This window comes from Quercus robur, chromosome 4 (assembly GCF_932294415.1).
Source record: "Quercus robur chromosome 4, dhQueRobu3.1, whole genome shotgun sequence".
Classification (NCBI taxonomy): Eukaryota; Viridiplantae; Streptophyta; class Magnoliopsida; order Fagales; family Fagaceae; genus Quercus; species Quercus robur.
In genome coordinates this window covers 62855897-62876921 of record NC_065537.1, presented here as the reverse complement: position 1 = coordinate 62876921, position 21025 = coordinate 62855897, and the positions used below count along the sequence as shown (strand labels likewise).

Genomic DNA, 21025 nt, shown 5'->3' with positions numbered 1-21025 from the left:
TGTTTTTCTCCGGTTACCTGGCGATGGGTTTTTCATGGTGGTGTACATATATTATCCGGGCATTCTCATCCCTGGAGTTTTTCCCAGGAAGTGAGATGGGATCCCCTTTCTAATTAGTTTACCTTACCTTTTATACTAGCCTACGTTTGTTGTCCCTCGTCCACGTGTAGGGTCAACTTTTTCAGGACTGATATTTGTCCCGTCAATCTAATCCCAGAATTGTTGGGGAGGGTTAATAAAGCTTAAAAATCAGGTTCTGTTAGGTGTAAAGTCTTATCAGTGAAGGGTATTAAGGACAACTTTCCCGAGATATTTTAGATCTTCTTATGGATTTGTTCTTATAGCTCTCTTTTACCCTTTTTGTCAAGGGAGCTTTAGGCTTGCCGAGGACTAAACCGTCCTCGGCTGCACATCTGGGCCATCCTCGGCCTTATACTTTTGAGCTTGGGCCACGACTTTTTTCAGCTTGGGCTTGCGGGCTCCCCACGAGCAAATGGGCCTGGCCCATAAACTATCGGGCCCCACAGTTTGTAACTTGAAACGAGAAAAATTCAATATTAATTGCATCCGTTGTGACTCAAAATACTTTGTATCTATTTTTTTCTTAATAAAGTTACCTCATTTCCCATAAATAAAACAAAAGTTACAAAACCTGTACACAGGAAGAATTGGTGTCTTATTTGAATTAGTCCTCTTGTTTGGATGACCTACTACTGTGTTCAGTCATTTTTGTTTTTGTCTTGTTGCTAGATTATAATATCCATACTCTATGTTATCTTCTAATCTAATTTTTATTATATATTATCACATTCAGCGTGTAAAATTGATTGAGTTACTGCTTCTTATCCGTTGAAAAACGAGATAGGAGACTTGCAATAGACAGAGTAAAATACTTACAAATCAAAAGAACGGAAAGCATATGAAGTCACATGCACATTAATTAGTATATACAAAGCTGTCTAATTTTGACTTTTAGAAACAATAATTCAGAGAAAGATAACTTAAATTCCAAATAGTTAATTAGAAAGAAATCAAATCGCAATCAATTAGTCAAAAATATGATACAGACTCGTACTCCACTCAATGTTAATAAATCATAATGCTAAGCCACTGGTTAGCATCCACAAATTTTAAGAAAACGAGGTAGCATATTGTTCGTTGACTCTGATTACAAAACCAAAGGCCAAAGATAAGAGCAACTCTACTTGTCTTGTCCACAATGCTCCAAGTTCCACAGTTTCCTCTTTTCACTTGGCTCTCCTTCCTGTTTATCCTGGTTATTTGTTGGAAGAGATCTAAAGCCAAAGGCCAAATCCACAAATTGCCTTCTGGGCCATGGAAACTACCTCTTATAGGGAATTTGCACCAGCTTGTTTTCTCTCTACCACATCGATCCTTGAGAGACTTAGCCAAGAAACATGGACCCATTATGCAACTTCAGCTGGGTGAGGTGTTGGCTATAATTATTTCATCACCAAAAGTAGCTGAAGAGGTTCTGAAAACACATGATGCTGCTTTTGCAAATAGGCCAAGTGTTCTTGCTTCTGAAATTGTGTGCTATGATTCAAGCATTGTCTTTGCTCCCTATGGTGATTATTGGAGACAAATGCGAAAGATTGTGTTCTTGAGCTCCTAAGTTCCAAGCGAGTCCAGTCATTTAAGACAATAAGAGAAGAAGAGGTATGGAATCTCATTGAATCCATTTCCTTGTCACAGGGACTTCCAATCAATCTTAGTGAGAAAATCTTCACTACCTCATATTGTATAACTTCCAGAGCAGCATTTGGGAAGAAGTGCAAATATGAACAAGAATTCTTATCGTTAATCAAGAAATCGTTTAATCTCAGTGGAGGTTTTGATGTGCCTGATTTGTTCCCATCACTGAAGTTCCTTAGCTTCCTTACTGGGATGAGGCCTGCATTGGAGAAACTGCACAAAAAGCTAGACAAGATTCTCGATGAAATAATCAATGAGCATAAGATGAAAAGAAGTACTAACATTTCAGCTAGCAAACATGAACCTGCTGGTGGTGATCATGATGATCTAGTTGATGTGCTTTTGAAACTTCAGGAGATGAGTGACCTTGAATTTGACATCACTAGCAACCAGATTAAAGCTGTAACTCAGGTATGCAAATAAGATCTGTCAATTTATAACCAACATTTCTTTTACTTTTCTTCTTAAAGCGAGCAACTTTTTAACAAATATGGGTCCCTTTAATTGGCGTCTTTGTGCACCTGTTAAGGTATTATTTTCTATTGCAATTGATTGGTTTTTTTTATAGGGAGTTGAGACACTTTCAATACTTTAGTAGGACCCTTATGAAATCTCATTTGCATACGCAACAGGAGGTCATGAACATGTATTTTGCCATTATATTCTTTGAGAGTGGTAGTTTGTCTAGTCAAAAACACAGGATTGTGTAGTATGATGGTTTCAGAAGCAATTTATCTCTTGAATTAATTTCTTGTACAAATAATAAATCAAGATTCAGGTCATTGAATTTGGAATTCAAAAGAAAATCGTAACTAGAGACTACGGAATACCTTTTTTTTTGTTTACAAATTATGAAGCTAGCCTATATTTCCTAATATTGTCTTATGATTCAACCTTTATTTACAGGATGTTTTCTCTGGAGCAAGTGAGAGTTCAGCATCTACAATAGAATGGGCAATGTCAGAATTATTGAGAAACCCAAGAGTTATGGCGAAGGCACAAAACGAAGTGCGACAAATCCTTAAAGGGAGGAGAAACGTTGATGAAACAGACATTCAAAAACTAGATTACTTGAAATTAGCTGTGAAGGAAACTTTGCGATTACACCCTCCTGGTGCCTTGTACCCAAGAGAATCAAGAGAAAAATGTGAAATTAATGGGTATGAGATACCAAGCAACACAAAAGTAATCATTAATGCATGGGCTATTGGTAGAGATCCTGCATACTGGATTGATGCAGATTGCTTTCATCCTGAGAGATTTCAAGGTTCCTCTGTTGATTTTAAAGGGACCAACTTTGAATTCATTCCATTTGGAAGTTCCAGGGGTTTTATTAAGGAGTGAAGCTCAAAAAGTCTTATTGCACTTGGAAGCAGAACTGAGACTGGATGTAACTGAAGGAAAGGGGATATAGGTACGATAGGAGGGCACGGTTAAGCAGGTAAGTGAAGGCTCTCTCTCTCGCTCTGTGGTCTTGTGTAAAGCCTTTCCGCCCATTATTGATCTTCATTTAGTGGGATTTCAAAGAAATGGGCTTCATTTTTTAAGCTTCTCATTACCCGCAGGATCGCTTCGGGTCGAAGCACTAAAAGAAAAGGACCGGGAAACGCGGCGGCATAGGAACCACGGGACCCCCTACTAGTAAAGGGAAAACGGAAGTGCGCTCCTGCGCACCAGCTGAAAAAGCCCCTTCCCTTTTTCAAAATAATAAGGTTCATAGCTCCAACCTAGACAAGGCGTTTTTATGCCCTTTTTTTAGGTTGGGTCCTGCTAGCACTACAAAAAGCTCCGGTCTTAACGCACCGACTACTGCTGTGCAGCCTTTCCTCAGGTTCGTAGAGTCGGGTTTCCCGTTTACCCACAACGGAGGACCCGCCCCCACCAGGCAGGCGGCCACGGGTCATAACGCACTCTTCGCACAACAAATCCACTTTGAAGTTCTATATCATTTGCTCTTGCTAATGTTGAACTTGTTCTTTCTCAATTGCTGCATCACTTCACTTGGAAGCTCCCCACTAAAATCAATCTAGAAGAACTTGACATGTCCGAGTCTTTCGGATTATCTTGCAGGCGAAGGAATGATTTGTACCTAATTGCCACTCCTTGGACAGACTAGTATTGTATAGAATTCTTAGGTAACTCTACCATGAAAGTAGATTATACTTGTTATGTTATCAATGTTTTACACAAATTTTGGTTGTCACTATTTTGTTATCTCTTTAAGTAGATTATACTTGTTATGTTATCATTGTTTTACACAAATTTTGATTGTCACTATTTTGTTATCTCTTTAAAATATTGATGATATAGCGACATCCAACAACTCATTCCAAACAAATGGATAAAATTTTAGAAAATTGATTGGGGTGAACTTTTAAACTTAAAATCTGACCATTAATGTGTTACGTGTACCATGCCACTTCTGCAGTTTGTAAAAAAAAATTGTGTTTTTTGCATTATTGACTTTGACTTATATCTTTCTTTTTTTTTTTTTTTTTTTTTTTTTTTTTTTTTTGCTTGGTTTTCTTTTTTTTTTTGCTTGGACTTTGACTTATATCTGAGAATTATCGCTTGCGTGGGTGTAAATTGGGCTTGTTTGTGGGCATAAAATATTGGACTGGGCTTCCATCCTGATCCGATAATATGGGACTGGGCTTGTTCCATTTCCAAAAAGAACCTAGAGGACAGGGCAAACTTTTTTTTTTAATTAAGCAGTTAAGTTGACGATCATAGATTGCAAAACCCGCTAGAGACTTGCAATAGAATGTGTTTGGGGCCTTTGGGCATAGTCTTAATTAAATTATACATTATTATTTTTTATGATAATTTTACACTAATTAATTATAATCTATTTTTAATTAACAAATACTACTCGGACCCGAACCCAAATCATGATGAATTCTGTGAGTCATTTGGCAGAATACTGTTAGAAGGGAAGTTTATTACGTTGCATGTGAAGTTTTTGAGGGAAATCAGGTTACTTTCTTTACAATATGCATTAATCAAACCTTTTGAAATACCATAGAAGAGAGAAAGACAGAATGAGGAAAGAAACACAAAATATAGATATTTTTTTTGTTGTTAATGCCAAAGTAAGTTAGAGTCTCAAAGAGAGTTTTTTTGTTTTTCTTTTTTTAACGAATAAGCAAAATTTTGAAACATTTTTTTTCCTTTCTTATAAAACTAAATATTTTAAGAGTAGTGCTACCAGTGCCAGCTCAATGGGTGAGCTAAATAGGCAACCGCCTAAGGCCCCCAATGAAAAAAGGCCCCTAAATTTTTACTAATAGAGATGTTCCTTACCAATATAAGTATTAATTAAACGCTAAACATTCACCAATAAATAAAAAGTAGTTGCTTTTTATCAAAGAAAAACCAATTAAAGAAAAATATTTTCATTGGATGGATAAATCATTTAATCTCTCACACATAAATATTAAAAGAACTCATTAATCTTACACCAGTAAATAAATTTATACTCAAATTCTATTTAGAAATATCAAATATATAACTATATTAAAATTTTCAATCATAATTTTTTAGTATTTGGTTACTTCATTCAATAAATAGTGTTTATTTTAGTTGTATAGCCATTGAATAATGCGATGGATTTGTTTTAATTTGTAATTTTTTTCCTAAAAAATATATTTTAAATGAAAATAAAAAAAATTTAAATAAATATTCTATTAATATTCAAAGTATAAGAATATACCTCACTTAAAATTTTCGCCTTAGGCCCCACAGTACCTTGAGCCGACACACAACAATTTTACAAAACCAGAGACAACATGTCTATTAACTTTTATTGTGAAAATATTATGAAAGCAATATTAAGAGGATCATATTCAAACTTATTTCAACTGAGCTTAAAAAAAATTAGGATTTGTATTTCCCTAACTTTAAATCTCTGAAACTTCAGTGTTTAAAATCAAAACACTCTCAAATTTTAAGACTGTAATTTGCAGTTTACTCCTATATAATTAAATAAATAAATTCTCAATTTTTTTTATAAAAATAAAAGGGGAAAATGCATATTGTTTATGCTAAAGCCTCATATTGTTTATAAAAATTTTAGGACTGTAATGCATTCTTGACGAATGGACAAAGTAGCTAAAACCATACAATTTCATTTTTGCTGGTAAAATTAAAACTGTATCATTTTAAAATAGACCGCAAGCGTGATTCTAGTGTGCTCTTGTTTTCTTAAGGACCAATGGTGGACCGAAAATGTTCCTATAGCGTGACCATCGGAGAGAATCAAATTTCAATCTGTAAACCCACATGCTTTTAGTAGCCGTGTAAAACATGCATCCTTTTTTTTTTTTTTTTTACTTCTTCTTAATTTTGACTGAATAAAACATGCATGCTACCCTATATTTCACTTTTACGATATCTGCTCTAAAATGATTTTTTATTACTATTAGATTAAGATATTTATTGGTTTTTTATATAAGTAGGAACATGGGCGGAGCCATGTTGAAGCATGGCCCCCCCCAAATTTTGAAATTTTTTTAAATATATATATAATTATTTTAATGTTTTCAAAATTTAGTCTACAAAAATAAGAGTTGGCCCCCTCTAAGTATTTGAATTAGTCCAATGATAATTAAAAACAAAAAATGGTCTAATAGTTATAGAGACAACTTATCAAATAAAAAAGTGTGTGTATTTATGTGTGTATATATATAACTTATCAAATAAAAAAGTGTGTGTATATAATAAAAAAAGCATGTGTATTTATGTGTGTGTATGGAGTTGTCTTGATAAATATATTAATGTTGCAACTTGGCCCCCCCAAACAAAAATTCCTGACTCCGCCCCTGAGTAGGAATTAAACTTTAAATTCCTTATCGACCACATGAGACTTTTTTTGTGCATCTCTTCTGGTTTTTTATATTTTTTTCCAATCTAGTACCATAAAAATTTTTCCCTCATGACTACCGGTTAGCTGTCCTTAACTCCTTGTGCCTATTCTTTTCTTCATTTTCTTTTTTAAGGATCAAACACAAAGAAAAGAGAAAGAGTTTCCAACATAAGGCACATCACAAACTCCTCGTGTCTATTCAATTCAACTAAAATACTTTTCTTTCCAAAAAAAGGAAAATGGTCATTAGGTTTTCCTTTATTTCGTTTTCTCCAGTTAGGCCTCTTAAACCCTGTTCCAAAACGTTGATTACCGTACCTTCGAAAAAATATGGACATTTGCTGTAATTTTCATGGCTTCCATAATAATTGAAACAATATCAATTCTAATCCTCTATAGCATTTGTAGGCGAATAGACATTTGCTGTAATTTTCGTGGTTTTATAATTAAGCTCATAATTGAAAATACATCGTTTATTAGAGAAGCAATATCTTTTCCCTTTTAAGTTCACATCTTTGCCAAAAGTTTTGTAGTTCAACCAATATTTATTGGTGTTTCCAACATCTAGATTTCAAATTCCCCTCTACTTCTATTCAAGATTACAAGGATCTGCCCTTTATTTGTGTTTTCCAAGGAAAGATTTTGGGCTACCAAAAATAATTTCTATTTCCCATGTATTGATGAGATAATCCCTACTCCAAAGGACTTCACCACTATTTTTGGCATAATCAAGATCAGGAAAAAAAATAATCATGGATTATAAGATGGGGAACAAGAATAATTTAATTAGAGAAGCTTTATGCGTGGTGCCCCTTTATTTAGTGTTAAGGTCATGTTATCTCACATGCCTTCTCCTAGGTTTAGGTCCCTCAATTTGCTCCTCTTCTGTTATAATCTTGCTGTCCCACATTGCTTAAGTGTAAACTTAAACACGTGTGTATAAGTTCTTAAGCAACCTCCCCATGCAAGCCGGTTTGCAAATGTGAGTTCTACCCATGGCTTTGTATCATCTTCCTTAACATCCACTGATCCACATTTAAATAGCATTTTAGCAATGTAGGGACCAAAAGAACCAGCGGCCCAAGCCCATTAAGAATTGAGGCTGGGACTCCGCCTGAGGAGAAAAATAAGGAAGAAAAGGCCAATCTTATTATGGGGAAGAACTACTTTGTCAATACTGATTGGCCCAAGGAGGCCTCAATTACATAAGAATTATGATTGTTGACTCTTCTCATTCTGGATTCTCTGTGTGTTCTTCTTCGTTTTTTCTTTGTGCTTTGATACTTGTGTTCAAATCCCTTTTTTCTGTAAACCCCTTCTTTCTTATGTACTCCTCTATTTCTTCACATCTGAACCATCCATCCCTACCTAACTAGCTTTCTCTCATGACACTTGTCACTTTCTACCTCTGAAGAAGGTGGTGGAAGGAGTTTGCTTAGCTGTGACTTACACTGTTCAGGTCACTTCCTCATCAATGCAGCTGATAAAACTGTCACCCACCATTTAATGCGAAGGCGACAGGCTACTCCAAACTAGAAATTTCCCCTATAACCACTGACTCTCTCTCTTTAGATCCTCATTCCCACTTGGAATGCCTCAGTGTACTTCGACTCATCCCTTCCTCTCCTCAGGTGACCTTCCTCCTCGGGCCCATGGCCCATGGCCCATGGCATTCCTACACCAATGTTGCAACTCTTCAACTTCATCCTCAGTCATCAAGCACCCATAGGCAAAATTATCCTATTTTATTCAGTTCTGGACTCTAATTTTACAAAATAGAGAATTTTTCCTTGTAAATAGGATAAACAAACTATGTTTTGCATTGTTCATTCAAAATAGTTTTCAAGAATTCCAAGCTCTCGTTTTCTTTTGTTCATTCATTGGTCCCATTCTCTATGATTTTCTACGTGTTTGGATGTCAAAGATGTGCTTCTTTCAAAGGATTCAATTCAAGTGTTTTGGGCTCAGGTAGACCATATAATTCTAGTTTGAAATACAAGATTTAGGCCCATCCCTTGAAGAATTGGCTACTCTCTTGTGACTGTCTTCAGATTCTCAAGTGGTGATCTTGGTCATCAAGATTCAAACATGACTATATATGTAGCCTTTATGCTGGGGATGATAGAAACAAGTCTCTAATGCTAAGTATTGTTGGGTTAAGATAGCTTAACCCTGGTTAATTAATTCAATTATTCAAGTTAATTAATTAGGTTCAATTGCATGCAAATCATGGAGGCATCAACAAATCACCAAAAATTCTAAATGCAGTAGAAAATAAATTTAACACGATGATTTGTTGACAAATGAGGAAAACCTCGCAAGGCAAAAACCTCACCAGGTGATTTTAAGATCATCACTCTCAAGAATCCACTAATCAACAATCAAATGGTTACAAGTATAAGAAATCTTACCAACTACCTTGGCCTATCCTGAAATACCAACCTACAGTTGAACATTCGCTCCAATACCCAATTGGACTTGATCTTGTAATAGCCTTCTTTCCCTTGATGCACAAACCTCCAATTTGTAACTAATTCTTTGCACAAATCCCAGTACGTGACTAACTCTAGCAACCTAAATGGTTGTTGTTGGTTGCAAAGTTCTTCACTTCATCAACAATGAAGATCAAGAAGTACTTGGTTACAAAACTCAACTGCATACAAACACAGTAACTTCTTATAGAGAAATTAAGCACTTGGTCACTATATCCGTATGTGACGGCTTTTAAAATAAGCCTTATATATGTCTAGGGTTGTGAGAAAAGAAACCTTACACATACACATAAGCTTAGTGTCGAGCTATCTATCGAGTTTCGAATTAAGTCTCGATAACAGCTATCTATCAAGAATTAATGAGCAGTTTTTCTTCACTTGTTTCTTGGATCAATCTTCATGTCTTTAATACTTGACTTGAACAACATGTTTCTTGAAGTACTAAACTCATCTTAGATCTACCCAATTACAAATAATGTGCATTTTGTCAAAGGATTAGCCAATTACAAAATGTATGACCCTAACAAGTATCTATATTGTCTTTATCTTTTTTTTTTTAGGAACGTTTATTTTCTTTATCTAACTATGTGGAAAAGGTATTATGCTTCTATCCAATGCCAATCCTCAAATGAACAAAGGTGTGGGTCATGTTTTAGTCCCTCACACTTTAATATAAACTATAAATTAGTCGCAAATCCATGCAATAAGTGGAAAAATATAATATAATTATTTTATAAAAAAATATAATGAAAAATTTGTAGGTTAAATAGTGTCTGTGTTATTTAAAAGTATTTTTTATTTTTATAAATTTTATATAATGAACCATAATATATTCTACGTTTAACAACCATAAATAGTTTTATGTGTGTGTGTGTGTGGGAGGGATAAGATCCGAGTACAAAATAGAGCCCATGGGCCCAATCCGAGGAGGTGGAAGAGCCCATCCCCACATTAGTCCTGAACCAACATGTAAATGAGAACCTGAGAATAAGGGACAAAGAGGCCGATCGCCCGAGGGTAAGGCAAAGGAGTGAGCGCTCCTCGAGAGGCATAGGGCAGGCCACTTGCACCAAAAAACAAAATACCGAAGAAGACAGTAGAGATGTACAAACAAAGAAAAAGGGAAATATCTAGATAAAGTAACCATCTACACAGCTTGCAACACATTCTACCACCTCTAGCAAAACCTTAATGGAACAAGCATCCAAAGGAAGGTCTGTGACTATACAAGTGGAGGGCAATGATGCAATTTAATCAGCTATATAAAGAAAGAAAACCCCTCCAAGATGGGGTGGGGGGGGGGGGGAGGGGGAGGGGGAAGAGAAAACATACTTTGTGCAACATTACCCTATAACCGAGACAAAATATTATATGAACAATTCCTCCTCAGCCTCACCCGTGGAAGTGTTGTTCCCAAAATCTGCTTCTTTTTTAAGAATCACTTGATGTTTTTTCTTCATTAATATAGCAGCTAAACCATACAAGTAAACCAAGGTTGACCTCGCAAACCCTTTCTATAACAAATTAATTGTATTGGGTCGTTGCATTCAAACTCTCTATTCTAACAGGGCCTAGCTTGTTTGAGCCATATGTATATATATATGAAGAAAATGTTATTAAATATTATAATCAGTTAACTAATTTGAACATATTCAAGAATATCTATAAAAAAAATATATACACCATTCCATGGAACATATGTAACATGTTATATTCAATTTAAATAATTATATAAGTTTAAAATTGTAGCAATTTTTTTCTTTCTTTACAAATATAAGTATAATGTCTATATTATTAAAACTCAAATTTTAAGGTAATCTTGTGAATATATATTTTTTCTTTTTTAGGGCTTATATCTCTAATTTCTAATTCTTTTTTTTTTTTTTTTGTATTTTTTGACCAAAAATTAAAGAGTTTGGCACAAATAAAATAAAATTTCATAATTTTAATCTAAAGATTAAGATATAAAAAATGATTTTTTGAGCCCAAAATTGAAAAATACAACCTGAAAAAAGAATCAATTTAAGGCTCAAATAGTCCAAAAATGGACTGAATGGACCAAAGTGAACCGCATGGACCAAAGAGGATAGAATGGACCGAATTCGAGTATTAGACCGAAGTAGACCAAATCGACCACAGTGGACTGATATGGACCGAGTAGACCAAATGGATTGAAGTGGACCAAATGAATCGAAGTAGACTTAAATAGACTGAAATGTTATATAGATATGACTTAACAAGAGTATTAAAATACTACACTTCAACTTTTAGATATTATATAGATTTATGAAATTGCTAAAGTAGTGAGGATATATATGTAAGGTGTGGGTCATGTTTTAGTCACTTGACTGGCAAGTATTTTGGACAACCAAAATTCCTTTGACATTCCCATTCAGCACATAAAATTGGACTGAGTTACTAATTCTTATACGTTGAAAAATGTGATAGGAGACTTGCAATAGATAGACTAAAATACTTTTTTTATATATAAAAGATAAAAATTCTACTCTAACCTAATCTAAGTGTATATGTGTATGAAGCTCCCTTTTAGAAATTTGAACCCCAACTCTTGCCTCCTACACCCCACAAGCACTTATACTTGTGGAGTGACCATTACACTAAAAGTGTGGGGTGGAATACTTACAAATAAAATAAAAATAAAAATAAAAATAAAAATAAAAAAATAGAAAGCATATGATGTCACATATGCATTAATTAGCATATACAAAGCTATCTAATTTTGACTTTTTTTTTTCCGAGAAGAATCTAATTTTGACTTTTAGAACCAGTAATTTAGAGGAAGATATATTAAATTCCAAATTGTTGATTAATTAGAAAGAAATCAAATGGCAATCAATTAAAAACTATGATACAGACTCACACTCCGCTCAATGTTAATTAATCATAATGCTATGCCGCTAGTTAGCATCCACAAATTTTAAGAAAACTAGTAAGGGTTGCACGTGCAAGGCACGTGCTGCCCCTTGAGTGAGAAAATTTAAGATATGATTGTTTTTTGAAGTAGTATCAAACCATGTATTTAAATTTAGAATAGTTATTTAATGAATGGTTATCTATTTAATATGATAATTTATTACGAGAACGTATTTAGTATCAAATGATACCATGTCAGCAGTATCAAAATCAAATAAGTGTGAGACATGTCAGTAAAAAATAATTAACCCAATAATAATTGAAAGACACATGTTAGTGGATAGTTATTTTTACACACGTATCTCTCATTTATTGGATTTTGATACGGATGACATGGTATTATTTGATACAAAATACTTTTTCATTTCTTAGAACCTATTTACTAAAGATAGTATCTACTCACAAAAAAATTCAACTAATTAAGAATGATAACAAATGTCATCATCTTTCAACAATAAACAACTAAATTTTAATAAAACATTGTCACAATATTTAAAATTTTGCATCAAATGATGACATATGCTACAATTGAAACTCTTCATTAAATTAAATACCTACAATCATTTGCAATGAATATTTTGTTATTCATACTTCTTTCTTTATCATTTTATTTTATGATCCTAACTACAATACTTAGCTTACTTAATTTTCAATGAACACATTTTTAAGAAGGAAAAAAAAATTTACAAAATAACAAAAGATATATGTCATTGAAGTTTCTTTTAGATAAAATTATAAATCTAGAAGATTTAAACCACTAATATATTAGTACTCTCTAGGTAAGAAATAGAATACAATACACATTATTTTTACTTTTTAAGTATGACTAACACAAAAAACTCAAAATACACGAAGAAAATTTTTGGAACATTAAAATTTAGTAATTTTAGATATTGCGCAATAAAATATTCTAGGAATCATAAGATTTTGTAAGGGTTTAACTAAGAAAGTAACAATAGGAACTATATACTTGTCTACAAAATATAAAGGTGGAAATTATTCAACATTATTGTTGAGGGATGAAACTACCCCAAACATAAATGGGAAAAGTACTTTTTTCCATAATTCTTTTTTGTTGGTATGCTGTGTTTTTTACTTTAAAAAATGTGTTAAAAAAAAGTCAGCCCAACAAAACTATATGTAAAACTATGAATTTTGACTCAACAAATTGGCTAAAAAAAAAAAAAAAAAAAAAAAAAAAAAAAATCAAGAACATAATAAATGTCACGATATTTTCTCAATACCTTTATTTTAGCTATGGTGGGCCTTGGTATGATATTTTATAATTTTATTTTAGAGTAATGTTACATCCACAACATTTTCATAACAAATCATAGGTGGTAAATTTTTATTGGGTTTTAATTGGGACAAGCACTTTAAACTATGCATTAAAAATAAAATAAAATAAAATAAAATAAAAAACAACAACAACAACAAACAAAAAACCAACAGGAGAAATTTGTGCGTGAAACAGTGAATTTATGCTCACGAAATTTGACTAAACCAAAAAAGAAGTTTAGCAATACAACAAAATGTCACAATATTTTCACAATACCTTTATTTTCAATCGTGGTAAGTTTCGGTCCGATATATTATTATTTATTTTATAGAAATGTAATCTCCATAATATTTTCATAACAAATTCTAAATGGCAAATTGTTACTGATTTTAAAGTGGACCCACAACTGATATCACTTTTTTATCCATCAATAATAGCTTACCTATGATTTGTTGTGAAATTAATGTTAAAATGTTGTATTCTTAGCAATTTTTTTATTTGATCAATAAGAAATTGAGATCTCAACAATTGTGAAAATATTGTGAGAAAAATAAGTGTTGTAATATTTTCTCAAAACATTTATTTTCAGTTGCGGTTGGTCACAGTCTCATATTTTATTATTTTATATCGACTTGTAATAAATTGACACCTCAATAATTGTGAAAATATTGTGAAATTTTTTGTGTCAGTATAACAATATATATGTCAACTCATATAAATATTTAAAATAAAATAAAATTTTAAAAAAAAAATAGGCACTATAACTACAGTGCCAATTGAATAAACCAAAAGGGCACTGTAGTTACAGCACAACAACGCACCTCAATAATTTTGAAAATATTGTGAAATTTGTTGTATCAGTATAACAATATATATGCCAGCTCATATAATTATTAAAAAAAAAAAAAAAAAAAACCGATTACTTGAAAAAAAAAATTAATAAATAACTTTAGGTATTGTAGTTACAGTGCCAATTGAATAAACCAAAAGGGCACTATAACTACAACGCATCAGCACATCTCAATAATTGGGAAAATATTGTAAAATTTGTTGTGTCAGTATAATAACATATATGCCAGCTCATAGATATATATATATATATATATATATAAAATAAAAAAACTTTAGGCACTGTAGCTACAGTGTCAATTGAAAAAACCAAAAGGGCACTATAGCTACTAATGCATCAGAGCATTCGCGTTTTTTATATATATAGATGAGGTGTAGCATATTGTTCATTGACTCTAGGCCTGTTCATGGATATACCGACATCGACAGAACTGGTTTGACCGCACCGCCCCACCCCGCTTAGGGCTCCACCAAAGGTTTCCAGCACGATGGTCAGCGGTAGATCTTCAGTACTGATGTCGAACCGATGCGGCCATCGGCGTCGAGATGTGCACACCTATGAAGACCGAACTGACTCAATCATGTTATATATATATATGTGTGTGTGTGTGTGTGTGTGTGTGTGTGTGTATAAATATAATACCGTTCTAAGAAGAGCTAAAGAAAAGAGGCTGCCTAAGCCTAAAGTTCTCATCCATGAACAGGTCCAAAAAAAATTATTGAATTCTTATCCATGACCATGAACAAGCCTAACGTTCTTATCAAAAAAAAAAAAAAAATCAAATTAAAAAAGAACGTAATGTGTGTGGGTGAGGCTACATTTCTCAATCAAAAATGTGTGTCAGGAGGAATAGCCAAATAGTCTCATCACTGAGTGTGAGTGGTCTTGTCTAGTGACTCTATTGTTTTCACACTTGCATTTTTTGAAAAAATATATATATTAAAAAAAAAAAAAAAAAAAAAAAAAAAACCCGTATAGCCCTATGGGTTACAGTCTTGCCACTTGCTTTTTTTGAAAAGAAAAAATATTTTTAAAAAAAATGCCTCATGTATTAGTCATTGATTCACTGTCTTGCCACTTGCATTTTTTGAAATAAAAATATAAAAAATAAAAATAAAAAACGATGCCATATTGTCACTGTTTGAGTCACTGATGGAGTCATTCACTGTGCAAGATATTTTTTTTTTTTTTTTCTCTTTTGATCTCAGCCACACACGTCTTTTATCTCGAGTTTGTCTCCTACTCAAACTCAGCTAATCTCATAATCTCATTTCTCCTCTATAGTCTTTAGACTTTTGCTCCTCTCACGGTCCCACCTCTCAGACTTAGAATTCAGTCACTCATCAATCACTAGCCACCTTCATTTTTCTTCCCTCTCAATCTCAAAATCTTAGGCTCTCACCTAACCATTTTTCTCTTCTTTTTTGCTCTCAACCACATAATGTTTCTTCCAAACCATAATCCTGCTGAACAATTAGTAGTGTTTACCTCTCAATCTCAGATTTCCAAGCTCCCACCAACCCTTTTTCTCTTTTCTTTTGCACTCAGCCACATAAGAGTCCAGCCCATATAACTGAACGAACCACACCAAGCCACTAAAATTAACTGCACCTTGTGTAGACCGATTTTTACCTTCCAAAAGTAAGGTGCGGTCAAGCATAGGGTGAAACCGCACCTTATAGCTAGATGCGGTGCAAAAAACCTCTCCAAAACCGACCGAACCAAACCATACACACCCCTAATTGACTCTATGATTACAAAACCAAAGGCCAAAGATAAGAGCAACTCTACTTGTCTTGTCCACAATGCTCCAAGTTCCACAGTTTTCTCTTTTCACTTGGCTCTCCTTCCTGTTTATCCTGGTTATTTGTTGGAAGAGATCTAAAGCCAAAGGCCAAATCCATAAATTGCCTCCTGGGCCATGGAAACTACCTCTTATAGGGAATTTGCACCAGCTTGTTTTCTCTCTACCACATCGATCCTTGAGAGACTTAGCCAAGAAATATGGACCCATTATGCAACTTCAGCTGGGTGAGGTGTTGGCTATAATTATTTCATCACCAAAAGTAGCTGAAGAGGTTCTGAAGACACATGATGCTGCTTTTGCAAATAGGCCAAGTGTTCTTGCTGTTGAAATTGTGGGCTATGATAATTCAAGTATTGTATTTGCTCCCTATGGTGATTATTGGAGACAAATGCGAAAGATTTGTGTTCTTGAGCTCCTAAGTCCCAAGCGAGTCCGGTCATTTAAGACAATAAGAGAAGAAGAGGTATGGAATCTTATTGAATCCATTTCCTTGTCACAGGGACTTCCAATCAATCTTAGTGAGAAAATCTTCACCACCTCATATTGTATAACTTCCAGAGCAGCAATTGGGAAGAAGTGCAAATATGAACAAGAATTGTTATCATTAATCAAGGAATCGTTTAATCTCAGTGGAGGTTTTGATGTGCCTGATTTGTTCCCATCACTGAAGTTCCTTAGCTTCCTTACTGGGATGAGGCCTGCATTGGAGAAACTGCACAAAAAGCTAGACAAGATTCTTGATGAAATAATCAATGAGCATAAGATGAAAAGAAGTACTACCATTTCAGCCAGCAAACATGAACCTGCTGGTGGTGATCATGATGATCTAGTTGATGTGCTTCTAAAACTTCAGGAGATGGGTGTGCTTGAATTTGAAATCACTAGCAACCAGATTAAAGCTGTAACTCAGGTACGCAAATAAGATCTGTCAATTTATAACCAACATTTCTTTTGCTTTTCTTCTTAATTAGAAAGTGAGCAACGTTTTAACAAATATGGGTCCCCTACCCACGTGAATTCTGATTAGAATTCAATGCCTAGTTTTAACTTAACTTTTATCAAAGTCACACGTTACTTTAAAAAATAATAATAAACACAGCTTAACGGCCACACGATTCAAAAATTGCATTGAGACGCAGATTAATAGAACGGGGGCATGATGCAGTGGTGGGCTTCCCTGGAACTTCGTCATTGTGCCATACCGAAATTTACTCCATTGCGTAACTTAGGTGGAGTCTATACCTTTTACACTTGTTCTAAGGCTTATTGTTATTTTTTCAAATATAATAATTAGATAATTTAGATTTATATATAATGAATTGGAAAAGATTTAAGTACTGTATTATTTCTTAAATTTTTTTTCTTAAGATTCTGTCATATTCTATCCTCCCATCAAATAAAATGAAAACGCATTTTTGTAGCTTTGGTAAGAGTTAAAATTAATGTTAGGCATTGAATTATATTCAGAATTCACGTGGGTTAGGTGGAGTCTATGCCTTTTACACTTGTTCCAAGGTTTATTATTATTTTTTAAAATATAATAATTAGACAATTTTGATTTATATGTAATGGACTGAACAAGGCTACTGTGTGTTTTTTTGACTGAAATAGGAAAGATGGAAGACCTTGGAAAAGAAATAAATGGAAAACTTTTATGAATATATTTAGTTAGGTGAAGACGAAGGAGAAGGAAAATAAATAGTGTAGAGTTCAGGTGTTTTCTTTCGGAATCTATCAAAAAATTTTCTTTCCAAAATAAAGATAAAATTGAAGGAAAAAATTAAACACCGTTTTTAGACGAAAATGACCATATGCAAATACACGTTTCATTTCTTCACAACCTTTTCTTTTTTCTTTTTTTTTTCCTCCTGGTTGCCTTCTTTCTCTTTTTTTTCTTTTTTCACCTAGACGTTGCCCGCCCCTGCCCCTGCCCTTTTTTTTTCCCTCCCTTTTGATTTACTGGGCAGGCGTTGCCTACCTCTTTTTTTTTCTTTTTTCTTTTTTCTTTTTTCTTTTTTCTTTTTGGGTCAGGTTTGTTCAGTTTTTTCTATGGACATGATTTTTTTGGTTGTTTATCACATTTTTTGTTTTAATTGGGCATCATATTTTAATAAAGGTATATGCGTAAATTTATATAAACTCACTTTTTCATCTCTCCATTTTTTCACTCCCAATCAAACAAAAATGAGGGAAATTAAAATCTTTTCTATTCTCTCACTTTTCCATCCTCTCACAATTTTCTATCCTCCCACTTTTTCACCCCTCCATTCAAACAAACCATTTCTTAGGCCCTCTTAAAATTTTGTTATGTGGCTTTTTTCTCATGAAATGAAAGTGTATTTTTTAGTTAAATGGTCACATGACAAAATTTTAAGAGGGAAACCTAAAAAACAGCACCTAAAATACTATAAATAAGTTTTGTTCTAATTGACTAGGCAATTATAAAAGGATAAAATTGATGATGAATTGGGCCTAATATACTCAAAGACATGGGATTTAAAATACTATAGGAAAATAAGAAAAGAAAAATTATATATATATATATATATATAGCGGTAACTCTAAAGCGATATACCGGTATTAACCAGTACCAAAGTATATCGTTCTTTTAACTAAACCAAAATGGCTTTTAATACGAAATTGACTTCCTTACTCCCTTTAATTGGTATTGTAAGGACGCGTTTTGGATCCTTGGCCCAAGGTATGATTGAATCCAAGCTCAATAAGTCCAATACAATGAATTTGTAGAGAGTGGGTTGGAAAATTAGGTTTTAATGAATGGGATAACAGCCAGAATAGATTTTAAAAGGTCATCAAACGGAAATGGACGGACGTTATCTAAGTAAATTTGTACTCAGCACAATTCAAGAAGGTATGTTCTAGTATATATTGATTGAAAAATGGTTACAGGTATGGTTCAAGCTGTTACAATGCTTTCTCTTACAATTTTCCGATCCCATTTACCATTGCTCCCTCCTTCTTTTATATTTTCTTCCTCTTTCATCCTTACCCTCCACATGCAGGCCAGATGGTTAATGCTTGATACTTGTCCCATTAGCACATTCCTGAAGTCTTTAGGTAGTAACTGTAAGGCTGAAAACCATTGTTCAGGTATCACCTCCATATTAATGCGGTCAGAGAGTTAGCTGCAGAGCATTACATGCGGTGGTAGCAGCTTTCTCCTCAGATATTTTAAGACTCCCCTCTGTCCCTTGATTCTGCAATGCTTATCCATGCCAACTGAACTTCCTGGATCATTCTCTCGAACGGCAAACTACCCCTATGGACCTCAGCTTTGGTTAGCCGAGGAGGCACTCATCCTCAGCCCAACCTCCTGGGCTATTATGATCAAATTCAACTTTCTCTACTAACACGGACTCCCCTGACCACGTCTACTCCTCCTCGGACAATGTTACATCCTCGGATTGGGCCCTAGGTCTAGTGTATACATAGATAGTGAATTTCTGGGCCCATTATCCCTACAGGTGTCTTTGTGCACCTGTTAAAATATAATTTTCTATTGCAATTGATTGGTTTTTCTTATAAGTAGTTGAGGCACTTTCAATACTTTAGTAGGGCCCTTCTAAAACCTCATTTACACATGCGCAAGAACTTCCGTTAACAAAAATCTATATATAAAAAATTGAAGTATTTGAGATACACATGTACGCAACAAGAGGTCATGAATATGTATTTTGCCATTATATTCTTTGAGAGTGGTAGCTTGTCTAATCAAATACACAGGATTGTGTAGTATGATGGTTTTAGAAGCAATTTATCTCTTGAAATTAATTCCATGTACAAATAATAAATCAAAATTGAGGTCACTAAATTTGGAATTCGAAAGAAAATTAAGCGTAACAGGAGACTACGGAATACTTTCTTTTGTTTACAAATTATGCAACTAGCCTGTTTTTCCTAATATTGTCTTAGTGTAATTCAACCTTCATTTACAGGACGTTTTCGCTGCAGCAAGTGAGACTTCAGCATCTACAATAGAATGGGCAATGTCAGAATTATTGAGAAACCCAAGAGTAATGGCGAAAGCACAAAACGAAGTGCGACAAATCCTTAAAGGGACAAGAAACATTGATGAAATAGACATTCAAAAACTAGATTATTTGAAATTAGTTGTGAAGGAAACTTTGCGATTACACCCTCCTGGTGCCTTGATCCCAAGAGAATCAAGAGAAAAATGTGAAATTAATGGGTATGAGATACCAAGCAACACAAAAGTAATCTTTAATGCATGGGCTATTGGTAGAGATCCTACATATTGGATTGATGCAGATTGCTTTCATCCTGAGAGGTTTCAAGGTTCCTCTGTTGATTTTAAAGGGACCAACTTTGAATTCATTCCATTTGGAAGTGGTAGGAGGATATGTCCAGGTATATCATTTGCTCTTGCTAATGTTGAACTTGTTCTTTCTCAATTGCTGTATCACTTCACTTGGAAACTTCCCTCTAAAATCAATCCAGAAGAACTTGACATGTCCGAGTCTTTGGGATTAACCTGCAGGCGAGGGAATGATTTGTACCTAGTTGCCACTCCTTGGATGGATTAGTGTTGTATATCATTCTTAGGTAACTCTACCATGATGTTCCTTAAAATTCTTATATCCTTCCGTTTTGAAATAAGTAGATTACACTTGTTATGTTATCGATGTTTACACAAATATTGTCCTATCAAAAAAAAAAAATGTTTACACAAATGTTTATCATCACTATTTTGGTATCTCTTTAAAACTTTGATGATATAGCTACATCCAACCACTCATTTCAAACAAATGGATAAGACTTTAGAAAATTGATGGAGGAGTTACTTATAAAACTATCAAGAATGCTAGTCCTCTTTGGACTCCTCATTTTATCGTAAGAAACTGATTAATAAGGATGAAAATATGTGATACTTTTTTTAAGGAATTGCATTGTATCTAAACTCAGTAAATTATACCCTATTGTTCAACACGCATGCGCGCACACACACATAAAATCAAAGACATTTGATTTTTGGTTGAACTCATAATATTGTGTCACATAAACTTTTGTGCATATAAATTTTTGGCAAAAAGGCAAAACTCAT

The 21025-nt window shown here is 33.8% G+C and overlaps 1 protein-coding gene across 1 annotated transcript; it reads left to right on the top strand.

The window, feature by feature from the left end:
• The first annotated feature begins 1076 nt into the window (after positions 1 to 1076).
• On the top strand, positions 1077 to 20602 carry LOC126723277 (premnaspirodiene oxygenase-like). The gene is made up of 3 exons (XM_050426606.1): positions 1077 to 1346; positions 16068 to 16852; positions 19899 to 20602. Exons 1-3 carry the CDS (start codon positions 1220 to 1222, stop codon positions 20505 to 20507), a joined length of 1521 nt encoding a protein of 506 aa, XP_050282563.1. The 5' UTR covers positions 1077 to 1219; the 3' UTR covers positions 20508 to 20602.
• Positions 20603 to 21025: the final 423 nt, after the last annotated feature.